Here is a 20084-nt window from a genome sequence, read left to right as displayed (position 1 = left end):
TGAAATTCAAATCAGTGTATGCATCCAAGTGACCAGAGAAATGTACTACAAATCTTGCATTGACAGAGTAGAGAAAAAAGGAGTGGATGGGCAAGTGTGAATGAATTGATTGTGAATGCCGTAAATACGTTTTACTGTCCGGTTGCGCTTTCCTGTTATGTTGAAGAGGACTATAGTCATTTCTTGATATAAGAATCGTGAAAGGTGCGACGCAGCCAATCTTAGGGCGATATCATTGTTGATAGATTCAAATAAAATTGTAAAGAAAGCCGTTAAAGCAATATGGTTTCTTTGTTTGATAGGCATGGCGCTTTGTCTTCTTTCCAGTTTGTCTTTTGCACTGGCATGAGCACTGTGTTTAACTTATGGTACAGATTCAAAAATCGGTATATAACATTTTACAACACTTCACAAATCACTGACCACTGAAGATTAATATTTTAAACACACCTAAAAACACCATAACGTTAGTAGTCCAGCGAAGTTGACTTTAAATTAACACGTTTCACAAAGACTTCAACTTATCAGCAATTTGCGATCAATTCAATTTCTTGACCGATAAAATTTCAACGAACCGAACTTTTGTTGATTTCTAAACATTTTATTAAAACAGAAGTGTGCATGAATGATTTTTATGAATGTGTAGAAGTGAAAGTTATAAACGATGTTATCTTCCAGGGCCAAATAATTATACATCAAACCCTGGAATTATATAGGAAAACTATAAAATTGGGGGGCATCTCTCAACAAACCACCGATTAATAAAACAGACTTTTTACGATCAAATATTATATTATTTACATCATTAACTTTAAATATCACAATTCCTTAAGCCTAAAAACACTCGATCAAAAAAAAAAATTCAAACCACACTTAATACTGAAAAAACACACAAACCAACCACAAGCAGCCCTATTACAGCCTTTATTCGTTAACTCTTAACGTGACTTAAATATCTCTCCTAATACTGAGATCCAGAGGCCTGTCCACGTCCATGGATACCTTCTCATCGTCCAGTTCGTAAGGTCTGTACAGCTTTTTACTCTCGTACCTCTCCACGAAGCCGTACCTGTCATCTTTAATGTCAATTACCGCTTTAAATCTTATAATGTCTTCATCAGAGGGCGCATTTGTTGGTGACTCTTTGTGGTAGCTATCGCTGTTTTTGACATTGTTGACAGCGGTTATGACAGACACTCGATTCTCTACATGTGCTTCAAAATATGATCGATTCTCTTTCGTTTCTTGCCGCTTGGAAGAAACATCAAGATTTACTTCCATATGGTTGATGGACTCAGATGCAAAGTGCTTGTAGGTTTTGACGTGCTTTCTTAAACTGCTGGGATCGGTGTACCGTTTGGGGCAACCTGAGACTTTACATCTATAAGGTTTTTCCACCGAATGGGTCCTAGTGTGCTTGAATCTGTCACTGGAGTTGGAGTAAGCTTTGCCGCAGCCTGGAACTGGGCAGATGTACGGTTTTTCCCCGCTATGAGAGCGGGAGTGAATTTTGAGGTTTTCTGCACGAGAAAATGATTTATCGCACTGGAAGCATTTGTGAGGTTTCTCGTTAGTGTGGGTCCTCACGTGGACCAGCATCTTGTACCTGCAAAAGTAGTTTTTAGTAATGTTAGATGTAAAAAAAGGAACTTCCGATCTTACCTAGCATTGAACCCTTTGTTGTTCCTGCTGCATCCCTCCCATCCGCAATGGAACAACCCATCAGGCCCTCCTGCTGAATGACACTGTGATACGTGATTAGCCAACTCAGTTAATGACTGAAATATGACCCCACAATTCTTCCACAAGCATTGCTTCTTCTCCTCTTTTTTCGGTATTTCAATGGAATGAGAAGGTACCTCAATGCTGGATACTGAATTGTCACTGTCGCTCTGCAAAAATTGCCACGTAATGAAAATGTAATGTATATTTTCTAAGCAGATTAAAAAAAAATTATTACCTGAGTACTGTTACTAGGTGATGTGATCATGGGGTAGTCCTCATTGTGGTCCATTGAATGCGGGAAATACTGATGGAAGCTCGATTCCACCAGCGGTGGGGAATGTTCGTAGGGGTAGTAGTAGTAGTGGATCGGTTGCCCCACGATCATTCTGTTGAAGGGCAGAAACATTGTTATTGTTGTCGTGTTTATAGCTAAATGATTGCTAGTAATAGAACAAAACAATGTAATTTAATAAACGTTTATACACTGAGCGTCTGCGATGCAATAAACCGCTTTGTCAAAATCCAGCATATTTGAAGCTAAACTGGTTATGAGCTTAAAAATACATTTTAGCTCTTAATCGTGTCGTGACTGATAAGGCTGGTGTATTTGGTTTTGCAGGGCTGGGTTTGCATACTAATTATTGAGATGATGGAAATTCTCGTTTTGATTCATTAGAATAGTTTTTAGTTCTTTATTTGATGGTAACACACTATGTTTCTCATTTTCCTGGAAAAGTAAAGAGTTTAAAAAGAAAAAAATGTGAAATGTGTTTTAATGAAAAATAGTACTCAAGTGAAAATTTTCGAACACAGTTCTTCAAAACAATTGACAGATCTTATATACGGGTAACGTAAAAATATTGTTAGCTCCGTTCCCAAATGACTTTTATTGAAGACGATGGAAATTTTTTAAAAACTTTGAAATTAAAAAATTCCAGTTTTGATCCTAAAAATCAGGGGTTTAAGAAGCATAATATTTAACTTTTATTAATAAACTTTCAGTTTCACGATGTCACTAAAACGATCCAACTAAAGTTATTTGCAAAACTTATAATCTGGAAAACTCCAGTTCTGATGAATTGAAATGGAAATTTGTAGAAACGTAAGGTTGGTTGAATAAATGAGATAAAAGCGGGAGGTACTTAAGTGTTCAACACGCATAAGTCACTTTGGTGGGCCCGTCACGTCCCACTTAAGTGGATTTATGTATATATATATATATATATATATATATATATAACAGTAGTCCCCGCGACTTGACGAAGCCAATGAGACTCTTGGAGTGTCTTGATCTCGTTGAACAGTACGATTGGTTGTCCCAAGTACTACATTCTAGCGCGCATGAAAGCGGATATTCTTTCTTTCGAAGCGAAGAATCCTCAGCTTTTTGGTATTCAGTCCGGCTGTGTGTTCTTTAGTCTGCCGCATGCCCGTAGGTACTTCTTGAAGAACATCCGCTCAATCATCGATGTCAATGATAAAAACGGTACGCTTTTCCAAAACGACTTAGAATTAAATTTCCTTCAACTTTTTTAATTTAACCATGTTTCTATTCCTTGCAGTTTTCAAGATATTCATGTGTGTAAGCCGCATTTGGACCGGGATGTATATTAAACAGTACCGATTAAAAAATATTTATTTAATTTCATTTTTTTATTTTATATTAATTTTATTTGTTTATTTTTCACACCTGAAAAATGTTGGAACGTGTACGACTCCCTCAAAATTCATAGAGCATCAAGAAGAGGGAGGGGGGAATTTCTCATAAATTACTTCAACAAAATTTCATGGAAAGTCATAGAATTTTAAAAGACTATTCGCTCAGGATTGCGGAGTCCTTCGAAAACTTTCGATTTAATTCAGAATAGAAAGACCAAAACAGAAATTTTCCATACTTATTTTAATAATAGACGCCTAATCATCTATGCTGCGCAGCTTGTCGCCCACTGTCAATGTATGCGTAGTGTACTTGCGCATTAAACAATTATTTAAAAAATGGAGAAATTTGGCCAAGCATTTTCTCGAATTTTTGCCTAATTTATTTTACTTATTAAATCCATCTCTGTACAAACCACACAAGGGGTGGGGGGGGGGACAAAGTCGCGATCCTATTTACATTATGGCTCGGTTACGTCTGTCGATCTGGTTCGAACCGGTACCAATGCTTCTCCTTGTCATGGGGGTTTGATAAGCCGGAGAACAAGCTTAGTGCTTGACCCTGTAACCGGGCCGAACCGGATCGGTTGGCCCTCTTATCACTTGGACTATTTTCTGTCGCCGCTTTGTTGGACTTAAGCTTTCTGTGGACTTAAGACGAGACGGGAATTTCTTGGGGATTATAAGATGTTTGTGTTTGGGTGTTTTCAATGATGGATTTGGGATTAGCCGATGCTATTTTTGGGCGTCTGATGTAATGTGTCGTAATTTGATGATTTTTTAGGTGTTTTTCTGAACACCACCGAAAAGGGGCTCTGAGGTGAAGCTGTTACTTTACCGGCTATAATATATTGAAAGTACGTAATTCATCCTTGATAAGCACGCACGGTGCTCGTGATTTGATGGTTCTGTTAAGTGAAAAAATATATGGTTTTGTCATGCCACCGGGTCATTCTCTGAAAACGAACTTTTCCTCGCCGGAAAAATTCTAACTAATTAGCGCACCTCCTTGACAATCTGTTCGCAGTAGGGCGTCACCTCTGAAATTAGTAGCGTGCTGCAATATCAGCGAATACCTCAAATCTGAATAGCTAATGTTTTCACGCGATTTCATGCATTTGTAGAATAATTTTAGTGGCGAATTTTTGTTTACACAGCACCAGTTATTACCGGATTTATAAGTACTTTCTGTCTGCCCCATGCGGCGCGATAGAACAATCAAAAATGCAGATAAAAGTTTTCGTACAGACGCTATAGATACTGTGGCGGCGCAATTAAATGCAGATAACCAGTGGGAAAAAGCGTGTTTAATATTGAATTTGACGTCAAATACCACAGGTTTAATTGTTTGTTTTGACGGTAGCATTCGAGGGGTTTAAAATAGCTGTTTCCTATCTCGGCAAATTTACTAAAACGTCCTCACAGAAGAAAAACGTTCTACAAGCATTACTTCGGAAGTAATAATCAATCGAATAGCTCGAGTAAAAACATTATCAAAGGTTGACTTCGCACCGACCTCCATCGATTCTCCGAAGAATATCATCAGCCTTATCTCTGCTGGTGGTACTGATAGCGACCCTTAATAACTGCGCCTTATGTAAATAACCAAATAATGATAAGTGCGACTAGTTGTTTTCCATTTTCAACTGGTTTTGGACTTCTCGCACTGTGAAGTATTTACACAATGTTGCGCCAATTCACATCCGAAAAATGAACTTACCATAGAAGACATCTGGGTTGTACCGATAACAAATTAGCACAGTTGTATTAATTTTTAACCGAACTGGAGTATCTCAGGTAAGAGACAGTTGATGATGTATTAGGCAGAGGGTCTAAAAAACTACTGGGCCTCTATGGGTGAAGTGAACTGTTATTAGTTTGTCCCCTGCATGGGTCCGACCACTGGCAGCGGGTGTCGCCTCTTTTTTTATTTGGTTGGATAAAAAAGCACATGTTACATGACGATCAGTGGCGGGCCATAATCCGCAATGCGCGTAACAATTGTTGCCATATGTTCATTTCCTTGAGAAAGATTGTAAACAATACGTGACCGTTCAATGTTCAAAGTTAGTAACAATCACGCTGTGAATCAGATGGCATCGATAATAAATAGTATTTTCTATCGCAGCGCCTTCACTGACTCCGATCAAACCTCGGACCCCATACAAAGACCATCTAAATAGGCTCTCACTGATGACCCATTGTGTGTTCTCATCTCTTTCACACTCGGTACGTAAAACGGGCTCGCGTCTCTCTCTGTCCCACGTGGGCCGCTACTGGTGCCAAAAAATGCCCCCAGCAAGGATCCGGCGACCTGGTGGTCGACCATAGACGAAAGAAATTTTTAATTTGCCAGCCTAGTTTTGTGTTACGTCGATGGACGAATAATATACGGGGTGAATATTCTCTATGAGGTCGTCAATATTTTGTTTTAATTGTAAAAGATGATAATTAAAAAAGACTTTAAATAGGCATTTGAAATAATAATGGCGTGTCTGGGATAAATCCATCTGTTACATATTGTTGATGTCAGGTGTTTGATGATAAATAGCGAATGGCTCAATCAGCACTTTACGCTTGTGGGTCACCGCTTTTTGCGAGTTTTTTCATAAGAGGGGAGAATATTACTGATAATTTACTATATCTCAAAATTGCATTTGATTGAAGAAATTGAGGAGAACTCTGGATGCAACTCCTTTGGTTTCTGATAATTGCCTATGCCTTTGTGGGCATTATTGCAGAGAATCTTTAAATTTCAGGTATTTTAGAAGTTTACGTGAGACGTCTCCAAAATTGTTTGGATCCCCACCGATTTTAATGCAATCAATAGACGAATTTTCCTGGAATAACTGAAACCAGCGATCTACCGAAAAAAAATGGTGCCCCCTCAACCCAGAAAGAAATTCAGACTTTATCTACAGTAATCTCAACGTTTTAACTTTGAAATGCCAACTTGGAACGCCACTGATTTTAAAGCAACCAAGTTGACAATTTTTCTAGAAATAAGTGAGACCTGAACGACGTTCCACCATAAGAATAATGGCAGAACCGCCCCCTTTAAAAGCAAAAGAAACTATTTTTTCTGGGAATAATTAAGGCCTCAAAGTGGTACTCCACCATGAAACCAGGAGTGAAAGGTGATTCCTTTAAATAAAGAAAATTCTAATGACTTCATTTACACTAATTCCCTTCAAAATTTTATTTTTGATGCACTTACCATCTTGGAACGCCACTGGTTTCAAGCCAATCATGACGATATTTTCCCTAGAAACAACTGAGGCCTCAAGCTGACGTTTTGCCATAAAAACAGGGACCGAACGTGCCGCCTTCTAATGGAAAAAATCTGACAACTTCATTTTGAATCCCAATTCAAAGTAACACGAAATCACGCCTCAAGACTTTTCAAACCTGCACTGCCTACGTACGCCTATGGTTTTTAGTCACTAAAATTGATGGTGAGGTATAAAACCCGAAATCGAACCGCACACCATCTGTGAATTGATGTTTGCACATACCGGCACAAGCGAAACTTCAACGTGTCTTGTGTGCATTCGGAAAATTCGATCTCAGATTTGCGTTACGATTATAAGTGTGTGCGTGTGCGTGTGCGTGAGTGTGTGAGTGAGATCCCATTTTATCGTTAATAATAAATATTTGATTTGCAGAAGTTTTATCTTTGCACCTTTCCCATACATATTTATTTCCCACATAACCAAAGAATGTCTGATTTCCCTGTAGACACTTGATCGATTTTCCGCACCTTTATTTCCCGGTCACGTCCGTTATAATGACATGGAGAAGGGATGTTTCTGGACTATGTTTAAAAATAGATTAATAAATTATGCCCAGTGGGACCGGCTGGATGATCTATTAAGTGAGGCGTAATTGCAGTCCCGAAGTCCGAAGGGACGCGTTCTAGCACTGACCTCTTTGTTTTAATGGCCGTGCTCGATTTTATGGGGAAGATTGTCCATTAAGAATCTTGGAGTCATGTGCGGCTCATACTGTGCCATGTTGTATAAGGAAGGATTCCAAGGTTCAGCTTTTCAATCGATCGTTTTCAAAACCATGTAGAGGCTGAGAAGCGAGGTCTTGTGTATTCTGCATTATCAGTTGGTGACGTAACAAAACCACCTACTAGCAAATTCATTCAAAGTATTAAGCACTAAGGTGCTAATGAAGAGACCAAATGGTAACGTGTGGCAATATTTGAATCATCAATATTTAACCATCACACATATAGGTGATAAAACTTCTGGTGTGTTTCAGATTAGTAACTGTTCGTGCATAAACCTATGAATTCCATCAACCGATCGATTGATAAATAAATTATTATTAGAAAAATTGATACATCCTTCGTGGAAACCTAAATTCCGAACTATCGTTCGTCTTATCCCGTGGGTTTTCGCGCCGTTCGGTCGCATTTTCACCGACTTTCCCGAGTTATTCTGAAAATACGCGTTTTCCAGTTCTAGTCGGTGCGAACTTATGGTATTTTTAGAAGACTTGAAGGATATGGTGGTCGAGGCAGAAATTAGGCCACGGGATCGGTTTTAACTTTTGGGCGCTTCTTTCTTTGGGTTTTTCGCTTCGATTGATGCGTGTCTTTCGCCTTCTGTTGTTATCATGAGTTGTAAAGAAATCGCGCTCGTTTTATGATATTTGCCACCCTTAGTGCACAAAGCAAGAAAGAAGGTGTGGTTTGAGCAATAAGCAACAGTGCTGCCAGTGAACAGTGTCCCAAAATGCCGTTCTTCAAGAAGAAGGTGGAACGCAGGAAATCTCTCAGTCGGAAGGAGATTTCTTTGGCCCGATTAGAAAACTTCAGGAAGGAGGTTATCACCGACAACCATACGGTTCCACTGGGTAAGTTGGGGTCTTCTCATGCCTCGCACCATCAAAATTATTGGACTTGAAAGAGTTACCTATAGATGTGGTAAATTTTTCCAAAAATCTTGGAAACTGCACTCACTTGGCAATGGCCTGAATGCCATTTGGCAGGTACAACACTTGGCGCTTTCATTCGTGTCTTTAAACTTGGCAAACGCCCTTTCAGACGATTTCAAAAGCTTCTTCAGTCGTAGATCCAAAAAAGACTAAAGAGACGTGATCAATTCCCCACATTTTACGTCATGGATGATGCGTTTTCGGTTATTTCCAAATAATCTCAACATGCTGCATCGGCAGGTATGTGGGTGATAAAAGAGCTAATTGTGATGATGATAATTCATAATTAGACGATATCATTATTCATCTCACCACCAATGTAAAAGATCACTGATAACTAAACAGAAGCCGAAATGGTTGCATCATAAGTCGACTAAGGGCCAAATTCAGAAACGACACGTTAAGACGAGATGTTGATTTATAGGGGTCATCTATATCTAACCCTCGTAACTGCCATAAGAAACGCATTCCTGTCTCAAAAATGGCAATAAAAAAATATATTTCTCGTTTTTTTTTTTTAATTCCTTATGTCGTATACAATATACCGAGAATTGAATTTAATAAAACGGAGCTTGAGGCACGAACACTTCAGACTTATTGTGAACATGAATTCCTAAAGTTCACAGTTCAGTTTTTAATGGTCGCCCTATGTATTTTAAATGAGAAGAGAAGGCATTACCTACCCACGCTCCTGCCTCCTGTACGTTTTAACATCCATAAGAAATGCATTGCTGTTAGTAAAATAAATAAGATCACCGATATGAAGAGATTCCCTTAATGAATCCTTGATATAAAAACGTTCATGTAGTATATATTTTTTTATTTTTTTGTCTAGAGATTCTGGAGTAAAAATGCACCCATTGCGTAAACGGGTCTAATGAATGAATTTAGTCTCTTGGAATAGGCAAATGTTTTGACGGCAACTATGCCCACATCCTACTACATTTACTAAACTATAAATACACATTTGGCATTACACAGTGCCAGTAACTGACTTCCTTAATTTTTTTGTATGTGTATATTTAAAAAGTATGACACATTTTCTAGAATTGTTCGTTTTGAATCAGCACCTGCCACGGTACTTAACGTCCCTAAACACCTTCGTCTAGCACCTTGAAGCTCTGTTTTAGCCTCCTCGCCCCTATAAAAATACAAATTTATCGTCAATTTTTCAAAATAACAACGAGGGCTTCTTCAATCATTCCAAGAAACATTTTGTGCTCTCCAAGAAGCGGCAACGTCGTAATACTCTTTTGTCCTAAAATATCCATGACTGCAGATGGCGTGTCCTTGCCTCTAAAGCGTACCCCTTGTTGCCAGATTGTGAAAATTCTCTTTAGACCGGTTAAACATTTGATGTTTTGTGTTATTCTTATTTTAAGATGGGCTGGAATTTGCATTTTGATTTCATAACTGACAGAATGATTAACAAAAATATCTCAAGCCTAGTATCGCATTCCCTTGTGATTTTAGAGTTTTCTCTGCATGTTTTACATATTTCCTTTGTATGGCAGTATAATGAAAAGCCGTTGTTGTATACCCAAATTGCATACATCTATAGAAATTAGGATCGAAACATCTGCAAGCTCTGGCAGAGATAACATAATATGTAAATGAAACGTAAATTGCTCCTGTGACGTTCCAGTGGCAGGCCACCGTGCCAATTGTGAGACTGGCGTCATCGATAGTGGCCACTTATTAATAATTCTGTTTCTGTAGCAAATTCCAAGAAATCGATTTGCACAAAATCAATATTTTTTGAAAGCTTCTTTGGTAGCCAGCATCTTTGGTTTTAAGTAAAATTCCAAACATAAAAAAGTTTGTCTGCCATAAATGCACTGAGATGTGCTGGAAACCAGGTCTGATTAGGTTAAATCAAAGAACACGACATCAGTTAAGATCCGTTTATGTCTAAATGTGATTAAAACTCCAGGATCTTCAATAGCTAATAATTGGATGGAATAGTTTTCTTTAATTCCTAAGGTTAAATCAATAATTGAAAATGGCTCAGGATATTTCAAATTTCGATGATAGACGTTAGAGTAAACACATGAAGTGTTGAGTAATAGCAGACATATTCAGAGAAAACACACTTTATAGCGCACATACACTGATAGAACTTGTTTATTAATTGAGAAGCATCAAGATATTTTTTATTTATTTCATTTTTTAAACGGCAAGAAGGCCACATGGCCCGATGCTAAATAGGTCTCCAGATACGTGGGAGATGTCTAAGGAAGCACCAGAGAGGCTTAAAATACCTAATTTCGATTTATATTTAGATAAACTGAAGTAATAAACTTTACATTACGCAGGCGAGATTTGCAGAAGACTCAACACTGATAGGGAGAAGGGTTTGACGGTGGAGCAAGCAGCTGCAGTTCTTACGAAAACTGGACCGAATGTTTTGACTCCTTCTCACAAAACTCCAGAATATATTAAGTTCATTAGGACACTCACTCATGGTAAGTTATGATGCCCTAGATTAGAGATTCCGAAGTTAAAAGAGATGAAGTTTAATAAAATTTCCTCAATGAACAGTCGTTTTATTGAGCAAGATTAAAATTACTATGGCGAGTTTGTAAGTGTCCGTTTAAGTCAAATCATTCAACGATCGTTCTTATTGGCCACGGTCCTTCCGAATCTATACGAAGAAACCCGATTGAGGATTATTTTCGCGACCATTAGGGTTTGGATGCGAACTATTTAAACTGTCCCAAATGCTTTAAAACTGAAAAGTTTCCTGAGAAAAAAGTAATGATTATATACATTTTATATACCTCACGGATGTCTACGCGAGCGTTGTTGTGTTTCGAAGTTTTAAAATAAAAAAAAATTCTAGATACCCTGTTGCGAAACTCAATTTCACACATTTTACCAAACTTTTGAAATGTTTAAAACTCAATTTGTTTCGAATAATAATAGCCACGAATGTTTGAGTCGGGTTAGACGACCATTTAACTCGAGTTAATTGAGGTTTGATGTCTAGTTTAATCATTAATTTTTATATTATGGCGTCAAAGATAGCTAACTCTGTAGACCCTTCGGGTCTAAATCATCCAAGCGCTTTAAATGTCGAAGATTTTTTTCGTCCTTTATGGTCATTTTATGAAGGTTAGTAGCTCTAATTAAAAAAATACCAAACCCAATATTACCTCAAGACAGTCAATATGACTGACTTTTTGTATTTATCTTCGTTTTACAGTAATGTAAATGTGTGATGATGTGTAAAACAGACAAAACCATCTTTAACAGTCATTTTGTCATCCACAATTCACAATGGTTTTTTTTATCGACAAAAATAAATAAGTGACTATCGTTATCCAAATATCTGGTGTTGGTGAGTGCATTTAAAGTATCTTGCTTTTCAAATATTCTAGTTCAGGTTTTTCATTATTGAATTTGAACAAGGTTCCAACATATTTTTCTCAAAGTCAAAAGTTCGTCTACTCAAAATGTTTCCCCTTGATTAACAATACATAAAGTTGACATTTCAATCAGTTTTATTTCCGGAACCAACACAACATCCAGTTGGCAGCCCTATGATTGATTTGCTTCGCCATATTGCCATCGAATAAGCTTGTAAATGTCGGTCTAGTATGTTCCGAGAGTCGCAACCAATTGATTTATTTGGCAAATGCCCAAATATCAATTAGTTCTTGGTTGTTTAAATATTTTGATTTGTGCCTTTTCCAGGATTTTCTCTTTTACTATGGATAGGAGCCGCCCTTTGTTTCGCAGCGTGCCTTATTCGAAAACTATCGCAGAACGAAACGGACACGGACAATTTAATTTTGGGCACAGTCCTAGTTGTTGTGGTCGTGGTGACGGGATGTTTCATGTATTCACAGGAGCACAAAAGCCAGAAGGTACTGTGATCTGCAGGCCTTGTTATTCTATTAATAGGTTGCTAATTAGATTATGGAGTCGTTCGCCAACATGGTGCCCCCCAAGGCGACTGTCATCAGAGGTGGAGAGACCATGTCAATTGTGTCGAAAGACCTGGTCGTGGGGGATTTGGTGGATATGAAATTTGGAGACCGGATTCCCGCTGATATCCGGATAATCCAGAGTAATGGTTTCAAGGCAAGTGTTGCTATAGATTTAAATAGAAATCAATTTAAACAAAACTTCCATTCAACACAAAATAATTATATTTTATTACACTTTGGACATGCTGTTTATTTTCTGTAGTCAAAAGTTTTTTAAGGCGGCCATGCAATTGAGAGATTAGAAATCACTATTCTCCACCAATTCTAACCTGCCGAATGAGGTTTGTAACAATTAACCATTAATCTCTCGTTTCGAGCGCATTTTGCCGTTAAATTGCTGTAAAATGCGTTGTTTACGAAGCGGAAAGTTTACGCTTATCCGCGAAGAAACAACACAGTCAGCTGTTAAAACACCATATTGTTTTGGTGGGCGTTTATTTTCGATATTTTTTACCAAATTAATCACGAACGGTTCCTGTTGGCCATGGCCTTCACGAGCATACGCGGAGAAACCCGATCATGGATCGTTTTCTCAGTCGAATTGTCTAACCTGATTGGTGAGATTCTACCTGTCAGAATCCATGTCTTGCAAAGAGCCCTCGTTCGGAATGTTTTCTTTTTTGCGATTATTGTGGTTACATAAGATGATTTATTGTTATTATTACAACAATGTAAATATCCGCGTTTTTTTTCTAAGCAAAATTACTTTGATCCACTGTAGGTAGATAATTCGGCGCTCACCGGAGAGTCTGAACCGCAACCCAGAGGCACCGATTGCACCAGCGACAATCTCTTGGAAACTAAAAACTTCGCCTTCTTTTCCACAAACGCTGTAGAAGGAACTGCCAAAGGTCTCTTTAACTGACAACAACCTTAAACTGCCTCGTAGCAACTTGATATTCCAGGCATCGTAGTGGAAACGGGTGACCATACCGTCATGGGCCGCATCGCCGGTCTTACGGCCCGTCTGCAGCCCAACAAAACCCCCATCGCCCGTGAGTTGGAACATTTCATGAAAATCATTTCGGTCTGGGCGTGTTTCTTGGGCGTGGTTTTCGGAAGTGCCGCTTTGGCCATGAATTATTCCTGGATAGAAGCCTCTTTGTTTCTTATCGGGATTATTGTCGCCAACGTCCCTGAAGGTCTGAAACTTGACTTCCTGCAAACATTTTTTATGACAATTTATGCTTCGTTTAGGTCTCCTTGCCACGGTCACAGTTTGCTTATCTGTGACCGCCAAAAGAATGGCAGCGAAAAATTGCCTGGTAAAGAACCTGGAAGCGGTGGAAACCTTGGGTTCCACTTCGATTATTTGTTCTGACAAAACTGGGACTTTGACCCAGAACAAAATGACCGTTTGTCACTTTTGGTGTGACAATAAGGTGACTTGTGCGGACAGCACACCCGAACAAACCGACGCCAAAAATTATAATCAAGTCGAAGGTAATGAGACTTTATTGGATGTTTTCGGAGATTTAAGGGTTGTGTAGGGTTTAAGACATTGATGAGATGCGCCACTTTGTGCAACAGAGCCGAGTTCCTACATGGAGAAGAGAACTTACCAGTGCAAGCCAGGAAAGTAAGAGGGGACGCCTCTGAGGAAGCCATTTTGAAGTTTGTGGAGTTGAGCAAGACGCATGGGAGTCCTACCGATTTTAGACACAAAAACCCGAAGTTGTTGGAGATTCCTTTCAGCTCCACAACGAAATATCAGGTAAGTAGGTTCTTCGGTTGAATCAGTGATTCGCCTAGATTGACTTCTGATAGTGTGTTATGGTTGATACAGTGTGTCCCAAATTCGTGACGAATGTATTAAATTAATGAGAACTATTTTTCCTAAATATGAGTAGGATAAAAGTATGTTGAACTGCTGTGAATTAGGGGTGTATAACGGTATATGCAACGGAACCGGATAATCCGGCCACCGCAGCTTTTGTCCTAAATTTTAAACTGATTCAGCACCCAGTTTAATTTATTGGTTATAAAATAAAGTTAAATTAGGCATTGACATTAATGCATATACCTGTTTATTGCGTTACGTGCCTAATCACTCATTTCACCTCATCAACATAATAAAAACTAACAATTATAGTTTTCATATTCTTGTTATACTTTTCTCCAACCAATCCCGATCGGGTCGTTGAAGCCTGATTCGGCCAGCCAGTCCAGTGGTTATATCGGATTTATGCCCGGTTGTATAGTTTTGGTTGAAATTTCACCTGCAGTTAAAATTGAAGATTTAGACAGATAAACAATGGAACGTACATAAGTCAAATCTAAACTTTAAAGTGCTATTCTGGTTTAAAACTAAGGCCTAAATCTAAGGTATAAAATTGGACCTTAATAGTACTTTTCCTGATTTTTGATGAATGCAATTCTAAATGCTACGAAAATTATCAATATTTTCATTAATTTGTTATTAATTATATTAAAATGTACAAATGCAAACTACGTTGAAAAAGAGCACGAGTGCATGCAGTGCAAAGGTGCCTTTTTCAGTTTAAATTAGATGAGTGTAAAATTGTCGAAAATTAGAGAAGAACACGGCCGCAATATTGAAATATTTCAGTTTGTTACAACTTTTCTAGAACTATTACAAGAATTATCTTGATAATTGCATTCATGCAAAAATGACCGATGTAATTATGTCATATACAAGGTTTCTTCAACGCCACATTGTCTATTTGTTTTTTTTAATAAATATGTTTTTATTCATGGCTATTGCCAAGAAAACTGAAAATATGGAAACGGGATATCTTCTTGACATCTGGTGGATGCGCCTACTTAATGCAACCTTGCGAAAATGCATATTGTATTTACTGTCAAGTTCCTTATAACATAATATACCATATAAAAGATTTCCCAAACGCCATGTTGCATATTATTTGTTTTTTAGTAAGAGGGGATTTTGTTCGACGCCATTGTCGAGAAAACTAAAAATAAGGAAGCGCACTTACGCACCTGCAGAAAGTGATTTTACAGTCACTTTGTCCAAAAATGGGTAAGTTTTTTATCCATTTATTTCATATGTTGACACACATTTCAAAACGAAATCTAGTTTTTGTTTGATCTCTTCTATTATCTGCCTTAATTTGTGACTATGCTCAATTTCATTCTTTATCAATTTATAATAATCAATTGCCATTCGTGAAATGATCACAAAGCGGATTTGCTTGCCAATTTCCTTTTTGTAACGTTATTACTTACTTCATATTTATTGTACCTACTTCTGCGTAAACAATGAAAATACAAACTTAAATTAAAAATATGCCGAAAAAGCATATTCTTGACATTTGGTGGATGCGCTTTCTCTGTGCAGTTTTGCAAGAATGAATATTTTGTGTTTCTGTTAAGTTCAATAACACCATGTACAGAATATCCCAAATGCTATGTTGCCTATTACTAATTTTTTTGTAAGCAGAAGGTTTCGTCTATCGCCATTGTCATTTTCTTGATGGCGGATGAACGCAAGCTACGCAACTTTACAATAATTAATTTCGCCGCATTTTCATGACGATAATTTCTAAGCAATAAAGAGGAATATGTGGTAATTTGCTCAGGATCATTCTACTTTAAATTATATTCCTCTCATGTTGGCAAAAGAAAAAAAAAATCAATGATTGCAAAGGTTGTGTCCCAGAGTGTTATAATTGGGGTTGGATGGGCGCATTCGGACAATGGGTATAAATCATAAGACCATTTTTCGCTAACGTTTCTTTTATTATCCATAGACTTCACCAAGGTAAAATAATAATAATTGTAAAAACTTTTAAACACTAAAATTACTCAAACGCTCCCTATTTTAATAACAAAAACGTGGGACACACTGTATACTCTTAAAGCACTATTTTCTTAACTACCATTATCTCAACTTAGATCAGTATCCACGCCATGGAAGAGGGATGCTGCCTGTTGGTAATGAAGGGAGCACCCGAACGTATTTTAGCCAGGTATTTTTTTGTCGCAAATTGAAATTGTATTTTACCTCGTAAATTTGGACAGATGCTCCACCATCTGCACCGATCAGGGAAACAAAGAAATGACCGATGAAATTCGCGAGATATGCGATAAGGCATGCACTGAGTTGGCAGAAAAAGGAGAGCGAGTGTTAGGCTTCGCCGATTTGGTCTTGGACAGTTCTTTTACTAAAGACTTCGAGTTTTGTGCAGAACCTGCAAATTTCCCAAGGAAAGATCTCAGATTTGTTGGGTTTATGAGCCTTATCGACCCTCCCAGGCCGCAGGTCGATATGTTCTTATCACAAATCTTAGATTTTTTTCTAATCCTTTGAAATAGGTCCCAGACGCTGTGGATCGCTGCAGAAGTGCCGGGATTCGGGTAGTTATGGTCACCGGAGATCATCCAGTAAGATCTTTCCTTAGTCTCAATTCTTTTATAGTAATTAATTCTACAGATTACCGCTAAGGCAATCGCCAGGGAAGTGGGGATAATCTCCTGCGAGGAGGTGATAGAAGCCTTCAATATTAACATAATAGAAACTCTGCCTCCGGATCTCAAAGACAAGGGCATTGTAATTCATGGCTCAGCCTTGCGGGATATGAACAACGACGAACTGGATCGTATTTTGTATAGTTTCAAGGAAATTGTGTTCGCCAGAACTTCTCCAACACAGAAGCTGCATATCGTTGAGGGATGCCAACGGCTTGGAGAGATCGGTAAGTTTTAGTAACTTTCTCACGCATTTAAATCCTGAAGAAGTAAAAGGGAATTTAATGCACATTTTAATGTACTCTTTAATTCTGAAGGAGCTTGGGAGATGAAGGAAGTTTTAATTCAATTTTTTCAGTTGCTGTAACTGGAGACGGAGTAAACGACGCTCCAGCTCTAAAAAAAGCCGACATCGGCATTGCTATGGGAATTTCTGGTTCAGAAGTATCTCAACAGTCTGCTGACATGATCTTATTGGACGACAACTTCGCTTCGATCATAACGGGAGTGGAGGAGGGTCGTAGAATCTTCGACAATTTGAAGAAATCCATAGCTTACACGCTGGCATCAAACGTTCCCGAGATCCTGCCCTTCCTGGCCTTCGTACTCTTAAACATTCCACTCCCCTTAGGTGTCATGGCTATCCTCTGCATTGATTTACTGACTGACATGTTGCCGGCCATCAGTTTGGCCTACGAAAGGGCTGAAAGCGACATCATGTTAAGACCACCTAGAAATCCTCGCAAAGATAAGCTTGTCACTAGGAAATTATATTTCCTGGCATACGGGCATATTGGAATGGTGGAAGCCATGGGCGGATTCTTTGTTTATTTCGCTATTATGGCTGAGCATGGATTCATGCCCATGAGGCTGTTCGGTAATCGACAATTTCTAGTTTTATTCCTTTGTTTCCGAACTTAAGACCTTAGGTCTGCGCTCCCAATGGGATTCTCCGTTTATTAATGATCTCCTTGACTCATATGGACAAGAATGGACTTACGAGCACAGGAAAGAGCTGGAATATACGTGTTATACAGCGTTCATGATTTCGGTAGTTGTTACTCAATGGCTTGATTTGATTGTCTGCAAAACCAGGATTAACTCGATTTTCAAACAAGGTGAGTTTCAGTTTGCTTTTAGATTATAAGGATGTTTTTGGATTATTTTAGGCATGGGCAACATGGTACTCAACGTCAGTTTAGTGGTGGAAACGGTGGTTGCCTGTATGCTGACGTATCTGCCTCACATGTATTACCTTAAGTTCTATCCAGTATTATTCAGATGGTAAGTAAAGTAAATATTTAAGCGCTGTGTCGATTCACCAGTCAGATTTTTGTGAACAAACAAAAAATATAAGGCAACAAAATGACCATTTGTTACCAAAACTCGTTACAATTTATAAAAACATGCTTCCATACTGAAAGGAATATATTATCAGTTATGGCATTTCTCTTTAATTTTTTAATCCTTAATAAATATTAAATCTATATGTATTTTCAGGTGGTGTTATTCGATCCCATTCGCCTTGTTCATATTCATTTTCGACGAATTTAGAAAGTGGAGGATACGAAACAACCCCCACGGCTGGTACAGGAAAGAGACCTATTATTAACCACTTTGCAAGGCCTTTTAACGTTAGTTATAACAGTTATTATTAACAAAAATAGTTCCTTTATACAAAGAGCTTGTAATGAAAAGTCATCCAGGTCAATGTTTTACGCCACCACTTAATTGAGGGAAGTGCTTCCAATGATTACCACTGAAGGTGGTAATCATTCTTCCCAAGGTGCTTCTACTACAAATTAAATGCCTTCTCGTCGTGCCTAATTTATCGAATATTTGTAATGTAAAAATATGAGAGTGTATTAGTAGCAAATATATTTAGGAAAAATGTTATTTATTGTCCAAATAAGCTCATTGATCGTGAGTGGAACGCAGACTTTTGTTTTTATGTGTGTTTTAACTGAATTTATTTTATAGTTAATTCCCCATTAATACAAGTAATGGTAAATGTGTTCAATCAAATATTGCAATTTTTTTTTCAGGATTTCCAATAAATGTTAAATTATTGTTTTAACAGGAAGTATATTACATTCAAACTGCAACGAAATATTCCCTGCTGTCAACAAGAGATAGGTAACTCCTAATGAGTAATAGACATGATCACATAATTATAAAAATAATTTCAGTTTTAGCTAAAATTTTAATGAGGTTTGGGAGTATGTCCGTCTACATAAAAGTTCCGAGTTGCTTTGGGCAATTCCACCACTAATCCTTCCAATTCCTTAGTCAGAATTATCTGGCAACCTAACCTAGAGTTTTCCTTTAAAAATGGAGCCATATCTAATAAATCATCCTCCTGTTCCTCTGGTGCTGGCAATTTATCATACATATTCCCATGCACGTAGACATGACAAGTTGTGCACGCTAAAACATGATAATTTACTATTGAAAGGTAAGTTTGAAAACATGTATTACCTAAAGAAGCTTCGCATGCCCCTTCCATGGGTATTTCATATCGGTGTGCTAGGTATAGTAAGTTGTCTCCAATTTTACCACGAACAGGGACTTGGTCGCCATCTTTGGTAATGAAAACTACATTCACTCTGAGATAAAATTAGACATTTGTTAGTGAAGAATATTTTGAAGGAAGGAAAGTAAGCTGAGTTTATAAATTTATCTAATGTAAGGTTGTTACATATAAAAAAGTTAAATATTTAATCACACTGGCCAGCTTATTATCCATTTATGTAAGTAATGCAAATAATCCAGTGTACATCATCTGTTATATTTCATTATCTTTACCTTACTTTACATGACTATAAACTCTGCTTAACTTACATTTCATCCTCAGATTTTGGGTCTTGCCACTCGTATTCTCCATGAAATTGCACTATAGAATTGAAGACACTTTAGAAAAGACTTCTTTTAGAAACGCTTAATATTGAGCTACTTTATTGAGATCTTACCGGAGGAAGTTTGGAGGTATCTGATGCTTGTTATCTGATTTTGGAGATTTGATAAATTTGAGGCGAAATGTCTAGATTTAAAGCGGTTTATTAGTTGCAAAATTTTGTTCACCATATCGGGTGTGTTAATTAGTTTTCATTTAAACGTTTTCTTGTTGTTTTTGGTGATTTTATATATATTCTGAAAATTAAACCAAACATTGAAACTTAACCTTATATTTTGGTAGAAAAGGTGATTTAGAGCCAGAAATTGGAAATATGGCAATAGCGATATTGAAATAGTGAGAAATAATTGGCCATTTTGTACACTTCTTGTTTTTTGCCAGACGCTGGTTTTGCAATAAAC

General features: G+C 37.7%; 3 protein-coding genes across 5 annotated transcripts; 1 reads left to right on the top strand and 2 right to left on the bottom strand.

Moving 5' to 3' along the window:
• Nucleotides 1-779: 779 nt before the first annotated feature.
• LOC136412187 (zinc finger protein GLIS2 homolog) lies at nucleotides 780-5350 on the bottom strand. Of its 2 annotated transcripts, XM_066395173.1 has the most exons (4): nucleotides 5102-5350; nucleotides 1961-2111; nucleotides 1663-1892; nucleotides 780-1606 (listed from the first exon to the last, which is right to left on the bottom strand). In XM_066395173.1, the coding sequence occupies exons 2-4, from the start codon at nucleotides 2108-2110 to the stop codon at nucleotides 949-951; spliced, it is 1038 nt and encodes a 345-aa protein (XP_066251270.1). In that variant the 5' UTR covers nucleotide 2111; nucleotides 5102-5350; the 3' UTR covers nucleotides 780-948. The 2 variants fall into 2 exon arrangements, with proteins under 2 accessions (XP_066251270.1, XP_066251261.1); XM_066395164.1 differs by lacking the exon at nucleotides 5102-5350 and having other exon boundaries at nucleotides 781-1606; nucleotides 1961-2317.
• A 2284-nt stretch (nucleotides 5351-7634) lies between these two features.
• Nucleotides 7635-18846, top strand: LOC136412167 (sodium/potassium-transporting ATPase subunit alpha-like). Of its 2 annotated transcripts, none has more exons than XM_066395139.1 (16): nucleotides 7635-8247; nucleotides 10644-10793; nucleotides 12025-12197; nucleotides 12247-12414; nucleotides 13042-13171; nucleotides 13226-13462; nucleotides 13518-13763; nucleotides 13811-14034; nucleotides 16197-16270; nucleotides 16323-16563; nucleotides 16617-16685; nucleotides 16735-16996; nucleotides 17128-17646; nucleotides 17699-17887; nucleotides 17939-18053; nucleotides 18270-18846. In XM_066395139.1, the coding sequence occupies exons 1-16, from the start codon at nucleotides 8127-8129 to the stop codon at nucleotides 18379-18381; spliced, it is 3030 nt and encodes a 1009-aa protein (XP_066251236.1). In that variant the 5' UTR covers nucleotides 7635-8126; the 3' UTR covers nucleotides 18382-18846. The 2 variants fall into 2 exon arrangements, with proteins under 2 accessions (XP_066251236.1, XP_066251228.1); XM_066395131.1 differs by having other exon boundaries at nucleotides 7638-8247; nucleotides 12247-12418; nucleotides 13046-13171.
• Nucleotides 18847-18972: 126 nt separating this feature from the next.
• Nucleotides 18973-19872, bottom strand: Fdx1 (Ferredoxin 1). The gene is made up of 4 exons (XM_066395185.1): nucleotides 19739-19872; nucleotides 19611-19662; nucleotides 19248-19375; nucleotides 18973-19196 (listed from the first exon to the last, which is right to left on the bottom strand). The coding sequence occupies exons 1-4, from the start codon at nucleotides 19851-19853 to the stop codon at nucleotides 18973-18975; spliced, it is 519 nt and encodes a 172-aa protein (XP_066251282.1). The 5' UTR covers nucleotides 19854-19872.
• Nucleotides 19873-20084: the final 212 nt, after the last annotated feature.

This window comes from Euwallacea similis, chromosome 1, assembly GCF_039881205.1.
Source record: "Euwallacea similis isolate ESF13 chromosome 1, ESF131.1, whole genome shotgun sequence".
Lineage (NCBI taxonomy): Eukaryota > Metazoa > Arthropoda > Insecta > Coleoptera > Curculionidae > Euwallacea > Euwallacea similis.
This window is presented reverse-complemented; position numbering and strand designations above follow the sequence as displayed.

Coding starts and splice junctions, on each gene's coding strand:
- Fdx1 (XM_066395185.1), bottom strand. CDS start 19,853: ATGGTGAACAAAATTTTGCAACTAATAAACCGCTTTAAATCTAGACAT. Junction 19,376..19,610: donor CCAAAATCTGAGGATGAAAT/GTAAGTTAAGCA, acceptor ATTTTATCTCAG/AGTGAATGTAGTTTTCATTA. Junction 19,197..19,247: donor GGCATGCGAAGCTTCTTTAG/GTAATACATGTT, acceptor ATCATGTTTTAG/CGTGCACAACTTGTCATGTC.
- LOC136412167 (XM_066395139.1), top strand. CDS start 8,127: ATGCCGTTCTTCAAGAAGAAGGTGGAACGCAGGAAATCTCTCAGTCGG. Junction 12,198..12,246: donor AGGAGCACAAAAGCCAGAAG/GTACTGTGATCT, acceptor GTTGCTAATTAG/ATTATGGAGTCGTTCGCCAA. Junction 16,271..16,322: donor CCCGAACGTATTTTAGCCAG/GTATTTTTTTGT, acceptor AAATTTGGACAG/ATGCTCCACCATCTGCACCG.
- LOC136412187 (XM_066395164.1), bottom strand. CDS start 2,131: ATGTTTCTGCCCTTCAACAGAATGATCGTGGGGCAACCGATCCACTAC. Junction 1,893..1,960: donor CACCTAGTAACAGTACTCAG/GTAATAATTTTT, acceptor CAATTTTTGCAG/AGCGACAGTGACAATTCAGT. Junction 1,607..1,662: donor AACAAAGGGTTCAATGCTAG/GTAAGATCGGAA, acceptor CTACTTTTGCAG/GTACAAGATGCTGGTCCACG.